We start from the raw sequence: 21,070 nt of genomic DNA, 5'->3' as shown, positions 1-21,070 counted from the left end.
CAGCAGCTGTCCCAGCCAAACACCCTCGACACACCTCCCCGCACCCCACACGACGACACCAAAACCACCACAGTCAACGCCAGGCGAGGTAGTCAAAACCAACAGATACAAACACTGCTTCATTCCCTCAGCCATTTCACTGCTTAACTCCCAACAGTAAGAGGTAATACCAGCTCCACCTTGTTAACACTGTTAGCACTGTTTACTGTTGCATTGCTGCTTGTTGGCTTCGTTCTCCTCACTGCATGTTGTATTTATTTGTTCTCCTCACTGCATGTTGTATTTATTTGTTCTCCTCACTACATGTTGTATTTATTGTATTTATTTGTTCTCCTCACTACATGTTGTATTTATTGTATTTATTTGTTCTCCTCACTACATGTTGTATTTATTCGCCTTATGCGTTCTGTGGAGTGTTTGTGTGTTTAAATGTTGCTGCTGCTACACAACAATTGCCCCTCCGGGGACAAATAAAACCTACTTGACCTGACCATATTTACTGATCATAGTATAGTCACTAGTCATAAGAGTGTGGTTAATGATGGTGTGTATTGGTAGGGTAAGGGAGTGGCGTACCAAGTCCAGGTTCTGTTTGGGGCAGCCATCTGGGTTGTAGAGCATCGGGTACCCCCTCCTCAGAACCACATCCACACTCTGACCCAAAGGAACTGACTTCAGCATCTCCACCACCTCCTTATGGGACTTTCCCAACACACAGCTGTCATTTATACACACCAAGATGTCCGCTAGAGGGAGACAGAGAGAGATTCAGATTAGCAAAAACAGAGAGAAAGACAGAGGGAGAGACAGACCAACAGAGCAAGAGACAGACAGACAGAGAGAACGACACAGAGATAGACAGACAGACAGAAACAGACAGACAGACAGACAGAGAGAAAGACAGACAGAGAGACAGACAGTTGGGGTTGGGGATGAGTTGCCTCAAGTGAAGAAGTTCAAGTATCTTGGGGTCTTGTTCACGAGTGAGGGTAGGATGGAGCGGGAGATTGACAGGCGGATTGGTGCAGCATCAGCAGTAATGCGGATGTTGTACCGGACCATTGTGGTGAAGAGGGAGCTGAGCCGGAAGGCAAAGCTCTCAATTTACCAGTCAGTCTTGGTTCCAATCCTCACCCATGGTCATGAGCTTTGGGTAGTGACTGAAAGGGTGAGATCGTGGATACAAGCGGCTGGAATGAGTTTCCTCCGTAGGGTGTCTGGGCTCAGCCTTAGAGATAGGGTGAGGAGCTCGGACATCCAGAGGGAGCTCGGAGTAGAGCTGCTGCTCCTTCGTGTCGAAAGGAGCCAGTTGAGGTGGTCCGGGCATCTGATCAGGATGCCTCCTGGGCGCCTTCCTTTGGAGGTTTACCGGGCACGGCCAACTGGGAGGAGACCCCGGGGTAGACCCAGAACTCGCTGGAGGGACCACATGTCCAATCTGGCCTGCGAACGTCTTGGGATCCCCCAGGAGGAGCTGGAGAGCGTTGCTGGGGAGAGGGATGTCTGGAGTGCTCTACTTAGCTTGCTGCCACCGCGACCCGACCCCGGAGAAGTGGCTGAAGATGAATGAATGAATGAATGAAGGAATGAAGGAATAACTCCTTTAAATCAACGCATCCACAAAAAGAGTTTATCTTCCATCATACAACTCTGGATCAATTCAAAGCTCCAGACAAAGAGAGAAAATTTTATTTTTAGAATTTAAAACAGCGCTTTGACAAGAAGCGAGCTTTAACAGAGACACATCTTTTCTACAACATTAATTTCACTCCTTTACATTAATGTGACCAAAAAAAGAGGTCATCTCCCATCACAGAACCCCAGACTGATTCAGAGAGAAAAGATGGACACGCACACAGACAGATTTTTTTAAGCAAAAATAACTGGGGGGGAAAATGAATGCCCAAGAAAGTAAATCATAGAAAACGAGAAATACTTGAATAAAATGAATAATAGTAAAAGATGCGTCAAATTTTAAAAAGTGGTTCAAGTTACATACTCCCAAAGGGTTCAAAAAAAACATGCAAAAACAGAATTAAACAAAATACAGGGCTCCTGTGTGACCCAAAGTTAAAAAGAAGTCAGCTGGTGGCAGCAGGGCCTTTTCCTATCGGGCCCCGCTCTTGTGGAATAACCTGCCTGCTGCCATCACACAATCAGAGTCTGTTGAGTCCTTTAAATCCAAACTTAAAACTTTTAATCCAGACTTAAAACTCGTCTTTTTGCCTTAACCTACCATTAGTTGTCTTTAAATTGAGTGCTTCACAACCTGGACTGCATGGTGGGTCGGTTTCTGTCTCAATGAATTTACCAACCACTGTTTTGCTGACCAGATTATAGCATATAGATTATAATGTATAGATAATAGATTATAGAGTACAGATTATAACATATAGATAAGATTACAGAGTATAGATTATAACATATATATAACAGAGTATAGATAACATATAGATTATAGATTATAGAGTATAGATTATAACGTATAGATAACAGAGTATAGATAACATATAGATAATACATTATAGAGTATAGATTATAACATAGATAACAGATTATAGAGTATAGGTTATAACATATACGGTTAAGGTCAAAATTATTAGCGCCCTTTATGAAATCAAACAAAACCCTTTAACTTTTCCATGGAAATGACCATAACTAAAAGTGTTTATAGTTTAATCGCTTCCAAAAGAACAAAGACAAAATCTCCACTAAGCTTGATTAAGATATTTTACTGATGCGCTGAATTGAAACAAGAAAAAAACAAAGATGAAAAGGTCAAAATTATTAGCCCTCTGACAACTGATAGTCAATAGTGTAACCTTTCTGACTCACAACTGACAACAACCTCTGATGGTGTCTGTGAATGTTCTCATTCATCCAGGTCGTCATGGTTCTCCAAAGGAGTTGGATCAAGTGGAACTGGACTTGGTATTTATCCGTGAAGACGTTTCGCCTCTCATCCAAGAGGCTTCCTCAGTTCGTGCCTTTCTGACTAGACCAAGCTAGTCTGACTGGCTGGTGATGAGACTCAGATATTTAACCCTAGAGTATAAATATCTGAATCATTGCTGTAAAGCCACCTGAGGCAAATTTGTAATTTGTGATACTGGGCTATACAAATAAACTTGACTTGACTTGACTAGTCAGGGACGTGTGGTCAGGGGAGGCAGGTGAGGCAGATTCATCATGAAAATAAAAAACAAATGATGATAAAATAAAATAAAATTAATATTTGTCTACTGATCTGAGCTATAAATGTAATTTATGTACAATTCCAATAATTTAAATCATTTTTATTATCAAAATCGCTGAATTTGCATATTTCCTGTTCAATTAAGAGGGGCGATATGCGAGTTGAGGCAGCGAGGAGTGGAGCCTCACCTCGGATTGCGCAATCCCTCACAAACTGGGTTGAGCGCGTGGCTTTCGCTTTCTCACTGTTTGTCACCAATGTCATGTTTGTAGACACGTTTATCATATGTCCTCACTTTCCTTAAAATAGTTCATGTATTTCATGTATGTGTATAACATGTTTAGTCTTGCTGATCTTACAGAAAACCGCACTGAAAAAGCACGAGATGAGGCAGCCAGTACCTCTGCCTCACTGAACGGGGCGTACGAGTGAGCCCACGGGTTTACAGGACGGAAAGACTTCTAAAACTAAAAGAAGATAAGGAGGACTTTTACACCAAAGTCACGGAGCTTTGTGTCCAGAAGGACAGGAGAGTGGACTTCATTTTCAAGTAAAGGTAAGCCCATGCACACCCTGCAGCACATCCTTTTGTTTGTATTGAATGAGTATGTAATTAAATACTAATAATAGTAATAATAATAATAATAATACATTTTATTCATAAGCGCCTTTCTGGACACTCAAGGACACTGTACAAAATAAACAAATACAAAAAGCAACAACAGATAAAAACTACACAAGATAACAAATAGTAATAGTAATTGTGGAATTACGATGGCCAATTAGGAAAACGCGCACGGTGCAGAGCAAATGCGCTCTTTCTCTGAGCCGCTCCTTGTCCACATATGTACCTTCATTATGTGTGAAATATGTACCTTCATTATGTGTGAAATATGTACCTTCATTATGTGTGAAATATGTACCTTCATTATGTGTGTGTAGAGAACGCTGATGAGGTATGAAACACAAGCAGGAGTCAATGTGCAAGCTGCCAAATGAATGGTGAATTGAAGCTACTATATTGGGTTCACATATTTGTAAATCTGACTCTGAAAAAGTCAGTGCCTCACCAGCCACGAACCCCACCACACGTCACTGTGACTAGTAGTAGTTGTAGTAGTAGCAGTAGTAGTAGAAGTACTAGTAGTAGTAGTAGGAGTGGTAATAGGAATAGACGTAGTAATGGTAGTAAGAATAGAAGTAGTAGTAGTGTTAGTAGTAGTAGTAGGAACAGAAGTAGTACTAGTAGTGGTAGTAGAAATAAAAGTAGTAGTAGTAGTAGTAGTAGGAATAGAAGTAGTAGTTGTAGTGGTAGTAGGAATAGAAGTAGTAGCAGTAGTAGTGGTAGTAGGAATAGAAGTAGTAGCAGAAGTAACAGTAGTAGTAGTAGTAGTAGTGGTAGTAGGAATAGAAGTAGTAGTAGTAGTAGAAGTAATAGTAGTAGTAGATGTAGTAGTAGTAGTAGTAGAAGTAATAGTGGTAGTAGGAATAGAAGTAGTAGTAGTAGGAATAGAAGTAGTAGTAGTGACAGTAGTAGTAGTAGTCATAGTAGTAGTGGTAGTAAGAATAGAAGTAGTAGTAGCTGTAGTAGTAGTGGTAGTAGGAATAGAAGTAGTAGAAGTAGTAGTGGTAGTGGGAGTGTTACCTGTATTCAGTGCAGGCGGTCCACCCGGTGTGACACTGTACACCTGTAGGAATTCTCGGGGTCGACTTCCTCCTACGATGTTGAAGCCGAATCCTCTGGTTCCTTTAGAGAGACGCGTGTGGATGGAGTACCCCTTCAGCTGACTGGGCTGGTCTGTGAACTCTGGCACTGAAACCCACACACACACAACCAGTCAGGAATCAACTCTACATAGACGCCCACTACTGCTACTATTTTCAGCTGCTCCCGTTAGGGGGCGCCACAGCGATTCATCCGTTTCCATCTCTTCCTGTCCTCTGCATCTTCCTCTGTCACACCAGCCACCTGCATGTCCTCCCTCACCACATCCATAAACCTCCTCTTTGGCCTTCCTCTTCTCCTCTTCCCTGGCAGCTCCATATTCAGCATCCTTCTCCCAATATACCCAGCATCTCTCCTCCACACATGTCCAAACCATCTCAATCTTGTCTCTCTTGCTTTGTCTCCAAACCGTCCAACCTGAGCTGTCCCTCTAATATACTGGTTCCTAATCCTGTCCTTCTTCATCACTCCCAATGAAAATCTTATCATCTTCATCTCTGCCACCTCCAGCTCCACCTCCTGTCTTTTCATCAGCTCCACTGTCTCCAAACCATATAACATAGCTGGTCTCACTACCATCTGGTAAACCTTCCCTTTAACTCTTGCTGGTACCCTTCTGTCACACATCACTCCTGACACTCTTCTCCACCCACTCCACCCTGCCTGCACTCTCTTCTTCACCTCTCTCCTGCACTCCCCGTTACTTTGGACAGTTGACCCCAAGTATTTAAACTCATCCACTCCTTGCATCCTCACCATTCCACTGTCCTCCCTCTCATTCACGCATAGGTATTCTGTCTTGCTCCTCCTGACTTTCATTCCTCTTCTCTCCAGTGCATACCTCCACCTCTCCAGGCTCTCCTCCACCTGCTCTACATAGGCTGCTGGTGTTTATTCTCATATAATTCACATCAGGTGCTGGGTGGATGTTATACCACATGTTTTCTAATAATGAAAAGTCTTATGTACCAAACATACTTTAGGTTTACTTTTTATTTCAGCATGAAAGAAAATCTTTAGTTGTGAAAGTCTCTCTCTCAAATTCAATACTGGCATGACGTAACACAGTACATACTGCCACAGTACACACTGCCACAGTACATACTGCCACAGTACATATTGCCACAGTACATATTGCCACAGTACATACTGCCACAGTACATACTGCCACAGTACATACTGCCACAGTACATACTGCCAAAGTACATACTACCACAGTACATACTGCCACAGTCCATACTGCCACAGTACATACTGCCAAAGTCCATACTGCCACAGTACATACTGCCACTGTACATACTGCCACAGTACATACTGCCACAGTACATACTGCCACAGTCCATACTGCCACAGTACATACTGCCAAAGTCCATACTGCCACAGTACATACTGCCACAGTACATACTGCCACAGTACATACTGCCACAGTACATACTACCACAGTACATACTGCCACAGTACATACTGCCACAGTACATACTGCCAAAGCCACCGTGTAAACACTGAAAAGCTAAACATTAGAAAACACACTGCAGCACAGGAACACGGTACAACACAACACACATAAAGTGTCATCACACACAGCAGCAGTAAGGTGTGTCAGGTGACGTCCCTCGCCGGCCCTCAGCAACAGACTGCTGCTGACCTGCAGCTCTCTGGGAGGACTGGCAGTATGTCTTCATCTAATACAGAGTTCCCCAATCAGTTTTCCCCAAGGGCCAAGGGCCAAATGCCAGGCCAAGGGCCAAATCCAGTCATGCATGCCAGGCCAAGGGCCAAATCCAGTCATGCATGCCAGGCCAAGGGCCAAACCCAGTCATGCATGCCAGGCCAAGGGCCAAATCCAGTCATGCATGCCAGGCCAAGGGCCAAATCCAGTCATGCATGCCAGGCCAAGGGCCAAATCCAGTCATGCATGCCAGGCCAAGGGCCAAATCCAGTCATGCATGCCAGGCCAAGGGCCAAACCCAGTCATGCATGCCAGGCCAAGGGCCAAATCCAGTCATGCATGCCAGGCCAAGGGCCAAATCCAGTCATGCATGCCAGGCCAAGGGCCAAATCCAGTCATGCATGCCAGGCCAAGGGCCAAAATGTGCAGGGGTGTTTTCCACTGAGCCAGCGAAACGTGTTTTATGTGCAGATGTTGTTGCTGCTTCTATGGTTATTATCATTATTAAACTTTGTCACGCGGTGTGAGCGGAACCACCTGCAGCTCAACGTGACTAAGACAAAGGAGCTGGTTGTTGATCTGACGAGGGACATGACACCAGTGACCCCTGTCTCCATCCAGGGGGTCGTTGAGGACACTGTGGAATACTACAAGTACCTGGGGGTGTATATAGACAATAAACTGGACTGGGCTAAGATCACTGATTCCCTCTACAAGAAGGGACAGAGCCGTCTCTACTTTTTGAGGAGGCTGAGGTCCTTCAACATCTGCCAGACAGTGCTCAGGATGTGGTGCGAGTCTGTGGTGGCAGTGCTCTCCTGTTTGCTGTTGTGTGTTCTGGCAGCAGGTTGAGGGTAGCGGATGCAAACAGGCTCAGTAAACTGATCCACAAGGCCGGTGACGCTGTGTGTGTGTGGGGGGGTGGGGTGGAGCTGGACTCTCTGGTGGCGGTTTCTGAGAGGACGATGCTGTTGAAGTTACGTGCCATCATGGACAATGTCTCCCACCCACTCCATGACGCGCTGGTTGGGCACAGGAGTACTTTTAGTAATAGACTCATTCTGCCGAAAAGCACCACAGAGCTCCACAGGAGGTCATTCCTGCCTGTGGCCATCAACTTTACACCTCCTCCCTCAGAGGGTCAGGCACTCAGAGTTCATGGTCACTGGACTGCCCTTCCACTTGTTTTACCCTGTCGGGTTTTGTTTGTGCTGTTGTTGTGTGCTGGGGTAGTGCAGTATAGATAGGGTGGTATGTGCACCATGCTTGTTGATATATTTTGTTCTTATTTCTATTTCTTTTTTATCTTTTATTTCTGTTTGTTTCTGTTTTTCTTGTTTCTATTTTCTTGTTATCTTGTTAGGTTTTAGTTTTGTCTTACTAGAGGGTGAGTGCCTGTAGCAGTACCCAATTTCCCCTCGCGGATGAATAAAGTATTCTGATTCTGATTATTATTTTTATTATTATTATTATCGTTGTTAGCAGTAGTAGTAGTAGTAGTAATTTAGACCTGGGATTCTTAAAGCCTGTGTTGAGGGTTACACGAGAAAAAAAACAAGTCCAAAACCAACCATTTAATTATGGACAAACGGAGCAACATAAATAGAAGTTCCTTCACTAGTCAGTGAGAGAAGTGAGTGATGGGATGAGGCCATCCTTCTGATGTCGGGCCTGTTTTCTGTTGTGGCAGCCAGAGGCGCTGGCCAAGATGTGCATCAGAGAGTGTTTCTCTCCTGGTTCTTGATCGAGTTCATTGAAGAAAACGGTGACTCACATGTGAACGTGGAGGGGAAACTGTAACTAGGAGCACTGCAATAGCTCTCATGTTTTTGAATCACACTTGGGGAATCACATTGATCCAAAAGTCCCTGTGTTTTGCTTTGACCAACCCATCTCCAAGACCTCCAACTGAAGAGTTGCCTCATCTATGGACGGTGCCAGCCTTTTGGCCTCTGCAGTCCGCTGGCTGTCAGCCAATGGCTGTCTCAGGAACAGCAGGATGTCACCGAAGAGTTTAGGGCAGCTTTCAAATCGTTCCTTGAAATTCTCTGCCAGCAGGGCCGGAGCAGCGATTTTAAAAGTGTGGGTGTTCTGGGGTGGGACATGAGCACCGCAACCCCCCCCCCCCCGCCTTAGGCCCCTGTTCCAGTCTCCACAACACGCCAAATCTAAATGAATGCCAGGCATTTCTACATTTTCTTCACCACCATATGCAAATAATATTGAGTTCAAAATGTACATTGTAGCACCACCTCCTTCACCCCAAGATACTGTATTCACCAGCATTCACATGCCACAGTATTAAGCAATGACTGTAGACTTTTTAGTGTCTGTTAAAAAACATGCTTTTCACAAAAATATAAAGAATAAGACTTTAATTCCCTTTTTTCTTATTTCATCCATGATACAGAAGATGAAAACTGAGCTACACTGTCCAACTCCACCATACCCATCACTCAAAACCAGTGTCAGTGGGTGAAACCTGCAAGAACACAGCACCTTTAACCTTTCCTGTTTTTACAAGAAACACACAGTGACAGTGTAAATGAATGTGAATGGAGGGCAGAATGGGATGGAGAAGTTGTTATGAGTCATAAGAACTCAACAAGTGGGGGAGTGGCCGTTCTCTTCTCTAAGAGGTTCTTACCTACTTCCTGTGAGAAGGAACTAGTGGTAGAGGGTAGGTTCATAGTGGTTAAAGCCAAGACTGGATGTTACAGTGTGATTTTTGTTAATGTTTATGTTCCTAATATAGGATATGACAGAGTTCTGATTTTAGAAACTAAATAACAGTCTGAATAATTGTAACTCTGCTGATAATTTATACTTGGGAGGAGATTTTAACTGCACCCAAAATGATAGTTTGCACAGGAATCATATTGAGCCTCATTATCCTTCGCAGTGTGTACTGAGTGAGTTAATTCAAACATGTGACTTGGTAGATGCATGGAGAAGTTTTCATGGCAATAACAGACAATATACATGGACTCATACTAGAGATCGTTTCATGTCTTTGGCTAGGTTAGACAGATTTTACTGATTCAAACATCAGTTCACTGTTTTAAAAATGTGTAAGATCGTACCTGTAGGTTTCACTGAACATTCCCTGGTTATTTGTGATGGTTTAATTGTAAACATGAAACCAAAAAGTGTGTGCTGGCATTTTAACACCGCTTTAACTTGTGATCTTAATTTTAAGGATGTTTTTAGAGTCGTTTGGAATAATTTTAGAACTAAACAATAAGACTTCACATCTTTGGGACAGTGGTGGGAGTACGGTAAAGTAGAGATAAAGCAGCTCTGTCAACAGTACACTCTCAATGTTACTAGGGACGTTACCCAGTCTATGAGTGATGTGGAGATAGAAACAGTGGAACTTCAAAGATTAGTAGAATCCAGAAGAAATCGAGGACATATTGAGGTCCTCAAACAGAAAAAAATATTCTTGCAGATCTACTGGGCACTAGGGCTCAAGGCGCTTTAGTCCGATCAAGATTTCTGAGTATGAATCAGATGGATGTGCCATCTAAATTCTTCTTTGGTCTTGAGAAGAAGAGTGGTCAGAGCAGGTTTATCCATGCACTTCGCTCTGACACAGGAAGGGAGTTAACAGAGCCGAAAGAAATACGACGACAAGCAGTGGAGTTTTATTCAAAGCTGTACAGCGGTGAGTGTGGGGAGAATGAGGAGATGTTTGCCTCTTTTACTGAGGGCTTGCCAAAGATCTCCACAGAAGACAGTGTTCATCTGGAAGAACTGCTGGTGCTGTCACAACTGCATGCCGCTTTGCAGGGCATGGATGGAGGCAAGTGTCGGGCATTGATGGTCTTCCAGTGGAATTTTGTAAGACTTTCTGGAATGACATTGGACAAGACTTGTTGTCTGTGTTGAATGAAGGTTTTCAGAAAATGTTGTTGCATTTAAGCTGCAGAAGAGCAGTAATAACGTTACTACCAAAGAAAGGAGACCTTCCTGACATTAAGAACTGGCGTCTAGTTTAGCTCCTGTGTTCTGATTACAAGCTCCTGTCCAAAGCGCTGGCCAATAAACTGAAAGAAGCGATGGGTCAAGTCATTCATCAGGACCAGACCTACTGTGTGCCTGGTAGGTCTATCTCAGACAATGTGTTTTTAATTCAAGATGTTTTGAAGTCTCTGTTTCATTGGGTTTTGATATTGGTCTCATTTCATTGGACCAAGAGAAGGCATTTGAGCAGGTTGAACACCTCACCTTTGGAAGACTAAGGAGTGTCTTGGCTTCAGCCCAGGTTTTATTGCCATGATCAAGGTTTTGTACCAGAATATTGAGAGTGAACTGAAGATAAATGGAGGTTTGAGTGCCCCTTTCCAAGTAAACAGAGGCATTTGTCAGGGCTGCTCTCTCTCAGGAATGTTATATGCTATTCCTATTGAACCATTGTTGTACAAAAATTAGGAATGTATTGAGGGATTCTCTTTACCAAACTGTGATACAAAACTGGTGTTGTCATCTTATGCAGATGATGTAGTAGTCCTTGTAAGAAATTAAGCAGATGTTGACAATCTATATAAGGTTCTTAATGAATCTAGTATGATTGCAACTGCAAAGGTTAATTGGAAAAATGTGAAGCCTTAGCAGCTGGAAATTGGCAGTGATGGTTTTCTACGCCTGCCAGGGAATTTGTCACCTAAAAGAGATGGGTTTAAATATCTGGGAGTCTTGGTAATGAGTTAATGGTTAAGAAAACTTGAGAGGGTGTGCTAGGAAAAACTGAGGGGGAGACTGAAAAAAATAGAGATGGGCATTGCCTAAGATGTCCTTTAGAGGCAGGGTCCTGTTAGCCAATAATTTAGTCGCCTCTGCAGTGTGGCATAGGTTGACTTGCATGGAACCACCTGCTGGTTTTATACAGAAACTACAAGTGGTCTTAACAGATTTTCTTTTTTTGGGGGGGGGGGGACTACATTGGGTACCCCAAAGTGTGTTTTCTTGCCCAAAGAAGAGGGAGGTCAGGGTCTGGTGCACTTGGCAAGTAGAGTGGTGGTTTTCAGGTTACAATTTGTGCAGAAATATCTTACAAGGTCTGGTGATATTGTGTGGAAAGGAGTAGCAAGTGCCATTTTGAGGAGAGTTAATGGTTTGGGTCTTGATACGGGTTTGTTTCTGATGGAGTCTGAATGTTTAAATTTGTCTGAGCTACCGGTTTTCCATCAAGGAGTGTTCAAAGCATAGAATCTGTTTACAGGGAAGAGAAAGGAACCCACTCTTTCTCTGTACTGGTTATTAAAGGAACCTCTCCTTCATAGAGCCAGCTTGGACATACAGGACAGTTCAACACCAGGCCTCACTCGAACACTGTGCAACACTGGGACTGTAAACCAACATAGTGAATGTAGCTGGACCTGGTCTGATGGACAAAAGGGCTGTGGCTTCTCATGTGAGGCAGAAGTCTATTCATCACACCAGCAAGATACTAACTCGTTGGGTTGGGAGACTGACTGACGCTGAATGGGAAGTGTTGCAGGACTACTGTGTAAAGGGGGGAACTCCTGATCAGGATGATCCTTTTCCAGATTTGGAACTTCCTCCTAGAATGAGTGATTGCACTGGATATTTTTTAAATGTTAAAAATATTGATAATCTGGAGTTATATTCAGTAAAAGGCAAAGAAGTTTACAAGTGTTGCATCAGAGTGTTGAACAAATGCAAACTAAACGGGAAGACTGACACAGTGTGGGGGAGAAAATTAGCTGTTAAAGATCATGTTAAGCCTGTGTGGAGAGTATTGTGTAAACCAACCTGGAACAAAAGAACAGGTGACATTCAGTGGAGAATCCTACACGGGGCGACTGCTGTGAATGCTTTTCTATCTGTGATTAATCCACAGTGTCCAGTGCATGTCTGTTTGGTGGAATGATGGAAACTATTTTCCACTGTTTTATGGAATGCAACAGACTTACAGCTCTGTTTGATGTATTGGGGGTTTTGTTCCAGTGCTTCGATGAAAGGTGGTGGAAACAGCATTTATTTTCGGGGCAGGTTACAGAAGACTGAATATGACAAAGTGGACACCTCTGAACTTCATCATAGGAGAAGCAAAGATGTGCATATCCACCAGCAGAGGGAATAAAACAGAAGGAAGGGCAGGACAGGATGTCATCCCTTTGTTTGTTTCTGTGGTGAGATCCAGAGTCTGGGTTGATCTCAGGTTTTATAAAGCAGTGAGGAATCTGGATGCTTTCATTCACCAGTGGTGCTGCAATGATGTGGTTTGTTCTGTGGTCGATGAGGAGCTGGTTTTTAATAACGTTTTATGATGACATTCCTGAGATGGCCTGGCGGCCTGTCCAGGGTGTCTCCCTGCCTGCCGCCCAATGACTGCTGGGATAGGCTCCAGCATCCCCGCGACCCTGAGAGCAGGATGAGCAGTGTGGATAATGGATGGATGGATGAAATTCGTGAAATCAAGTGGTGGATGGGTTGTAAGAGATGACTATACGTTGTTTCATGGATCGTCTCCGAGTCACGGAATTCAATGAATTCTTTATGATCACTATGTGATCTCTTTTAGATAAAATGGAATTTTACAATTCAATTCTCTTTCGCTGTCTGTCTTTGAATGGACCTTGGTTCTATGATGGAAGTTGAACTCTTTTTGTGCATGTTAATGTAAAGGAGTGACTAATGACATCATTATTCATTGTTAGTTTGTTTTCTCATTAAATAAAGGGCTGTTGTGAAATTCTCTCGCTTTCAACTGATATGTGATGGAAAATGAAGTGGGGTTTTTATTGATTTTGTTCAAATTGTTCATACTGTTAAAAAGACGCCATGTCTGTTTTTAGTTAAATAAAGACTTGTTTTAAAATTAAAAATCTCTCTCTCCCTGTCTTGTTTGGTTTCTTTCTGACAACACACTCCAGTCAAACTGTTACTGCTGATTCTATACTGCTCCCTGCTGGACACTCATGAAAAATGATATTATTTACCCAAATACACCACCTCCCTGAGTTGACCTTTCGCAAAGTACTGCCCCAGAACGGTGCTTGTCCAGTCCTACCTTAGCAACGGTCCGTCAAGCTTTCAAACACACAGCAAAATGCTGAAACGGTGTGCCTATGGGATCTGCAGACCGGATACTAGATATGTGAAAAGTTTGGAGGGGGTGTAATTTTCTTTCTCTTCCCGAAACCCAGAACGCAAGAAGCGCAATGTGGCAATAGATTTGGCAGGATATCAGACCCCATGGCAAGCTTAATCCATCCAGAATCAACAAAAATACCTGTCTGCTCCTAGCTAAGCTGGCTACTAGCTATTATTGATAGTTAATACAGCTAACGTGTTATTACTGCTACTTTTACCCACACAATGCGCTGATTTCTTCCTTCCTGTTTTGGTGTTTTCCAGCTACTTCCTGGATAGTTCTGAAATGCTTGACGGGCATAGCAACAGTAACTAAGGGGGGGGCGGGACTTTGCGAAAGGTCAGTTACATCCTTCCATTTATACCTCCGTCTCTCACTTGTCTATCATCCACCATCATTCTATCTCTCCATCTGTCACTTGGTGGGGTGGGGAAAAGAAGCGAACATTTTATTTTTTCAATTACACCAAAAGACTTAAGAGCATAATCTGATAAGGAAAAGTAGGCCGAGAGAAAGAGAGAGACAGAGAGCGAGAGACAGAGACAGACAGAGAGAGAGAGACAGAGAGAGAGGGTATAAAAGGAAGGAGAGAGAAATAGGAACTTACGGAAGGAGGAACAGGGATGAGAGCTCAAACAAAGTGAAGGAGAGAAGAGAAAAGGAAAGAAAAAGAGGAGAGCAGGAGGAAGAAGTACACTATAAATGGATGGATGAAAGGAGGGAGGGGCAGAACACAATCTATTAGACCTACATAGACAGACAGACAGACAGACAGATAGCTCAATTGATCGATCGACCGATCGATCGATAGATAGATAGACAGATAGCTTGATAGACTTACATTCGGTAGAGGGGGGTGTCTCTTTGCTCTGGGCTCTGGGGTCAAACCAGCTGGTCGTCTTGGAATTATGACTGACAGACAAACAGCACAAAGGCCTTTATTACTGTTATACTATTAATACCATCATTATTACTGTTAATACCATCATTATTACTGTTATTACTATTACTGTTAATACATCACTAGTAGTTATTACTATTACTGTAAATACCACCTTTATTACTGTTATTACTATTACTGTTACATATCTATTACTGTTATTACTATTACTGTAAGTACCATCATTATTACTTTTATTACTATTACTGTTAATCCCATCACTATCACTGTTATTACTATTACTGTAAATACCATCATTATTACTGTTATTACTATTACTGTTAATACCATCATTATTACAGTTATTACTATTACTGTTAATACCATCATTATTACAGTTATTACTATTACTGTTAATACCATCATTATTACTATTATTACTATTACTGTTAATAACATCATTATTACTGTTATTACTATTACTGTTAATACCGTCATTATTACAGTTATTACTATTACTGTTAATACCATCATTATTACTATTTTTATTATGATTAGTCATCGTAGTCATAACAGTAGTTAGTGGTACTTGTAGATGTAGTAGTGTTGCTCTTATTGTTATAATCTGTGAAATCATAAGGGTTAGGGTTAGTAGCAGTACCATCATGAGTTTGATATAAACTCAAGAACTAAATTCATCTTGATTTGAAACCAACTAATAAAAACGTGATCGGGTGAACTGCGCCCCCTACAGACTGCCAGTAGAGTCCAATATGAGACATTGTGACTATATTCTGATGGAAGTAACCCTTTAAATTACGAGCCATTCTTTTCACAGAAATAGCCAAGTAAAATAAGAGTTCAATAGCTGTAATTGAACTATGATGAGTGGTATTCACTGAGTAATATAGTATATGGGTAAAACTGGGTCTTTTCTACATCTCGTTTGTTTCCTTGTCATTATAATGTGATGTTAAATATAACCAACATCAAACACATTAGAGGATAAATTCACACATCATATTGTACCAAAATACTTTGGATTCTTTGTGTCACAGGGATAAAGAGTCATTACTTGTTAAACTTGAATATAAGGTGAATATTGAATGTCCTTTCTATCTTTACTATGGCTCTGTTACTCAGCGGGATATTCAATATTCACCTTATATTTACCTTTATTCTGTCCTCTGCTCTGTCCAGACAAGCTACTACTGAATCAGAAAGTAAAGTCAACTTCATGGTCCAGCAAAGCCACCAGGCAGTAAGCCCACAAAACGCAGAAACACAAATTCAGCTGAGAAAACTCAGATAACTGCAACAGCCTTCTGTTACATGACCCTCCGCTTTCAGCATTTCAGTAAGAAAAGGAACATCAACCATATTAATACATCAACAATACCTTCGTCATCATAGATGACATTTTCACTAAAGCTCCCCTCACATTTTATATTCTGTCACCAACTCACATGTCTGTTGATGTGAAATAAACCAGATTCTGATGAATGAGAACAGACTGAATGGCCATTCTACAAATAACTAAACTGACCTGAAATCAACCAAATCTCAGCAGACTATTTCAGTCCCCGAGTGGAAGTAAATACTCCAAACTAAACCAAACTAATCTAAATGAAACTTAACCAAACTAATCTAAACTAAACTAAATTACATTACATTAAACTAACCCAAACCAGGCCAAAACAACAAACTAAACCAAACTACACTAAACCAATCTAAACCAAACAAAAACAAACTACACTAAACCAACCCAAACTAAACTAAACTAAATTACATTACATTAAACTAACCCAAACCAGGCCAAAACAACAAACTAAACTAAAACAAACTACACCAAACTAAACTAATCTAAACCACACTAAACTAAATCAATCTAAACCAAACCAAAACTAAACTAAACCAATCTAAACTAAACCAAAACTAAACTAATCTAAACCAAACTAACTCAACCAAACCAAAACTAAACTAAACCAATCTAAACTAAACCAAAACTAAACTAAACTAATCTAAACTAAACCAAAACTAAACTAAACTAATCTAAACCAAACTAACTCAACCAAACCAAACTAAACTAAACCTATCTAAACTAAATCAAACTAAACTAAACCAAAACTAATCCAAACCAAACTAATCTAAAACAAAACTAAACTAAACTAAACCAAAATATACTAAACCAACCAAACTAAACTAAACCAACCTAACTAAACCAAAATAATCTAAACTAAACCAAAACTAATTGAAACCAAACTAAACTAAACCAACCTAACTAAACCAAAATAATCTAAACTAAATCAAACTAAACTAACCCAAAATCAAACTAAACTAAACCAATCCAAACTAAACCAACCTAAACTAAACTAAACTAAACTAAACCAATCCAAACTAAACTAAACTAAAGTAAACTAAACCTACTGGATAGAACTTTAGGTCTCCGTTGTCACCGGTCTGAGCAAGTTCTCTGTCTTCCATCACCAAATTCTACTAAAATCTACTGAACAGGATATTCTGCAGAACATTATGTCAGGTTGGGAGGATCAAGGTTTGGTTTGGGGTTCAGAGTTCAATTCAGAGTCTGAGTCTGGGTCTGGTTCAGGGTCAGGATCTGTACTCACTCGATGTAGTAGGGCTCTCCTGTCTCGCTGTAAGCAACCTCCCAGTTCTCCGGCAGACGACCTCCTCTTGCCCCACTGCTCCCCGCCTCATTGCCCCCCTCCCTGCTCCCTGATGCCGACTCCCACGATTGGCTGAGAGGTAGGCCTGTGGGCGGAGCATTGCTCACCCCCACTGAGCCCGCTGCCAACGGGAGAGAGGGGGAGAGGTTAGTGTCACACACACACACACACACACACACACACACACACACACACACACACACACACACACACACACACACACACACACACACACACACAGGTATAAAAAGCGTCATAAACAAGGCCAGTTCCAAAAATAGCTTTTCCATTAAATCACTAAATCCCCTATAAAACACCTCCTTAATCTGGACAACACACGCACACACACACACACACACACACACACACACACACACACACACACACACACACATACACACACACACACACACACACACACATTGCACAAATATTCATTCCAATCTGAGAAAATATAAACTGTCGCATTCTTCCTGGCTAAAGAGACTCCACTTCGAGGTTACCACTCCACATTTACCACTACACAATTTACCACCAAACCACTTATTGGTAAACCAGTTACTCCCAAACTAATTACTAATCTTCTTACAACAACAGATCAATATCCAGCTCGCACCAACCCAACTCATGCCCACAAAGTCTGTCCAAAACCTGGGCATCATGACTGATGGCCAACTCACTTTTAAGGTTCATGTGGTATCGAGTGCTCGGTGGTGCCGATTGGCCCCGTACAACATCAGGGAAATTAGCCCCTACCTGTCTGAGCACAACTCCTGGTACAGGCTCTTGTAATATCGCGCATCGACTACTGCAACTCCTTACTGGCAGGTCTCCCTGCATGCACTTTCAAACCTCTGCACATGATCCAGAATGTGGCGACGCGTCTGGTCTTCAACCAGCCCAAAACAGCACATGTCACTCTGCTGTCCATGTCCCTCCACTGGCTCCCAGTTGCTGCCCGCATCAAATTCAAAACCCTGATGCTCGCTTACAAAACAGCAACTAAGTCGGCTCCCGCCTACCTGAACTCCCTCATTCAGGTCTACACTCAGTCCTGCTCACTACACTCTGTCAATGAAAGGCACCTGGCACTTCCGCCAAAATGGGGCCCTAAATCACCAGCCAGGACTCTTCTTCTGTAGTTCCCCGATGGTGGAACGAGTTACCAAACTCCATTCGATCTTCTGAGTCCCTCTCCATTCATTCATTCATTCATTCATTCATCATCAGCCGCTTCTCCATGGTCGGGTCGCAGTGGCAGCAAGCTAAGTAGGGCACTCTAGACATCCCTCTCCCCAGCAACGCCCCCCAGCTCCTCCTAGGGGATCCCAAGGCGTTCCCAGGCCAGATTGGAGATGTAGTTCCTCCAGCAAGTTCTGGGTCTACCACAGGGTCTCCTCCCAGTTGGTAGTGTCCGGTAAACCTCCAAAGGAAGGCACCCAGGAGGCATCCTAATCGCATGCCCGAACCAACTCAACTGGCTCCTTTTGACGCGAAGGAGCAACAGCTCTACTCCGAGCTCCCTCCGGATGTCCGAGCTCCTCACCCTATCTTTAAGGCTGAGCTCAGACACCCTACGGAGGAAACTCATTTCAGCTGCTTGTATCCGCGATCTCACCCTTTCAGTCAAGTTATCCAAAGGAGTTGAATCAAGTGCAACTGGACTTGGTACATATCCGTGAAGACATTTCGCCTCTCATCCAAGAGGCTTCCTCAGTTCGTGCCTTCCTGACTAGACCAAGCTAGTCTGACTGGCTGGTGATGAGACTCAGAATTTATCCTCTAGGAGTCGTTGTCAGAGCTATAGATGTCCATGGCTCTTTGTGTCCCGATGTTTACAAACACCGATCGCTAACAGAGCCATAGATATGAGTGGCTCTTTTGTGTACCGATGTTTGGCCGCGCCCGTCGTTATCGGAGCTATTGATCTGCATTTGCTTAGCAGCGACGGTGGTTGGGGGTGTTGATTTCGACTTCATTATTCAGTGGTCCTGAGAGTCGTTGGAGCCGTTAGTGACCAACTGTTGTTCTTGGAGGGTAGGCTTCTTGAGTCTCCTGGGTAGAGATGAAAGGACGACATTGTAAGTGGGAGATAGGTGGTGTCGCAGACCTCCTCCTCTGTTGAAGGATGGTTTTTCCAGTTTTGCATAGATGGCTTCCTTCAGTCCAGTTGCACTTGATTCAACTCCTTTGGATAACCATGACCTGGATGAATGAGAACATTCACAGACTCTTTCAGTCAAGTTCAGTTGATAAATTTGATCAGCCACAGCATGAAGATATGGGAAAGAGTAATAGAATCTAGGTTAAGAGGAGAGAAAGAGTAATAGAAGCTAGGTTAAGAGGAGAGAAAGAGTAATAGAAGCTAGGTTAAGAGGAGAGGCGATGATCAGCGAGCAGCAGTATGGTTTCATGCCAGGAAAGAGCACCACAGATGTGACGTTTGCTTTGAGAATGTTGATGGAGAAGTATAGAGAAGGCCAGAAGGAGTTACGTTGTGACTTTGTGGATTTTGAGAAAGCATATGACAGAGTGCCGAGAGAGGAGGTGTGGTATTGTATGAGGAAGTGGGGAGTTGCAGAGAAGTATGTAGGAGTGGTGCAGGATACGTATGAGGGCAGTGTGACAGTGGTGAGGTGTGTGGTAGGAATGACAGATGGGTTCAAGGTGGGGGTGGGATTACATCAAGGATCGGCTCTGAGCCCTTTCTTGTTTGCAACGGTGATGGACAGGTTGACGGATGAGATCAGGCAGGAGTCTCCGTGGACTATGATGTTTGCAGATGACATTGTGATCTGTAGCGAGAGTAGAGTGCAGTTTGAGGAGAACGTGGAGAGGTGGAGGTATGCACTGGAGAGAAGAGGAATGAACGTCAGTAGGAGCAAGACAGAATACCTATGCGTGAACGAGAGGGAGGACAGTAGAATGGTGAGGATGCAAGGAGTAGAGTTGACAAAGACATACGAGTTTAATACTTGAGGTCAACTGTAAAAAGTAACAGGGAGTGCAGATTAGAGGTGAAGAAGAGAGCGCAGGCAGGGTGGAGTGGGTGGAGAAGAGTGTCAGGAGTGATGTGTGACAGAAGGGTACCAGCAAGAGTTAAAGGGAAGGTTTACCAGATGGTTGTGAGACCAGCTATGTTGTATGGTTTGGAGACAGTGGCACTGATGAAAAGACAGGAGGTGGAGCTGGAGGTGGCAGAGGTGAAGATGATAAGATTTTCCCTGGGAGTGACGAAGAAGGACAGGATTAGGAATGATTACATGAGAGGGACAGCTCAGGTTGGACAGTGTGGAGACAAAGGAAGAGAGGCAAGATTGAGATGGTTTGGACATGTGTGGAGGAGAGATGCTGGGTATATTGGGAGAAGGATGCTGAATATGGAGCTGCCAGGGAAGAGGAGAAGAGGAAGGCCAAAGAGGAGGTTTATGGATGTGGTGAGGCAGGACATGCAGGTGGCTGATGTGACAGAGGAAGACGCAGAGGACAGGAAGAGATGGAAACGGATGATCCGCTATGGCGACCCCTAACAGGAGCAGCTGAAAGTAGTAGTAGTAGTAGTAGTCACAACTTTATGTACTAATGGAACCAGCTCTATTAAACTAAACTGTGGCACATCCCCAAGATTTCCTTTAAAACGTGGGGTCCAACAAGGGCATCCTCTTTCTGCATACCGCTTCCTTCTAGCTGAACAACTAATTAACTTACAGATCAAAGCCAGCTCTTTAAAAGGCATTGCTATTGCCAACAAGGAAATAATGATTGGTCAGTTGGCAGATGATACAGCCT

At 42.9% G+C, this 21,070-nt stretch overlaps 1 protein-coding gene across 1 annotated transcript in view; it reads right to left on the bottom strand.

Annotated features, from left to right (window-relative positions):
- magixa (MAGI family member, X-linked a) overlaps positions 1–21,070 on the bottom strand; it is a 106,589-nt gene that overhangs the window by 51,779 nt on the left and 33,740 nt on the right. The window contains exons 6-9 of the mRNA XM_056274205.1: positions 17,222–17,393; positions 14,556–14,626; positions 4,842–5,009; positions 577–746 (exon numbers count right to left, since the gene is read on the bottom strand). Of these exons, the coding sequence (XP_056130180.1) occupies positions 577–746; positions 4,842–5,009; positions 14,556–14,626; positions 17,222–17,393 (581 nt within the window). The remainder of the gene's footprint in view (positions 1–576; positions 747–4,841; positions 5,010–14,555; positions 14,627–17,221; positions 17,394–21,070) is intronic.

The sequence above is a fragment of the Lampris incognitus genome, chromosome 2 (genome assembly GCF_029633865.1).
Source record: "Lampris incognitus isolate fLamInc1 chromosome 2, fLamInc1.hap2, whole genome shotgun sequence".
In the NCBI taxonomy this organism is placed as follows: Eukaryota; Metazoa; Chordata; class Actinopteri; order Lampriformes; family Lampridae; genus Lampris; species Lampris incognitus.
The sequence above is the reverse complement of the archived record's forward strand: the minus strand, read 5'-3'. Positions and strand labels throughout refer to the sequence as shown.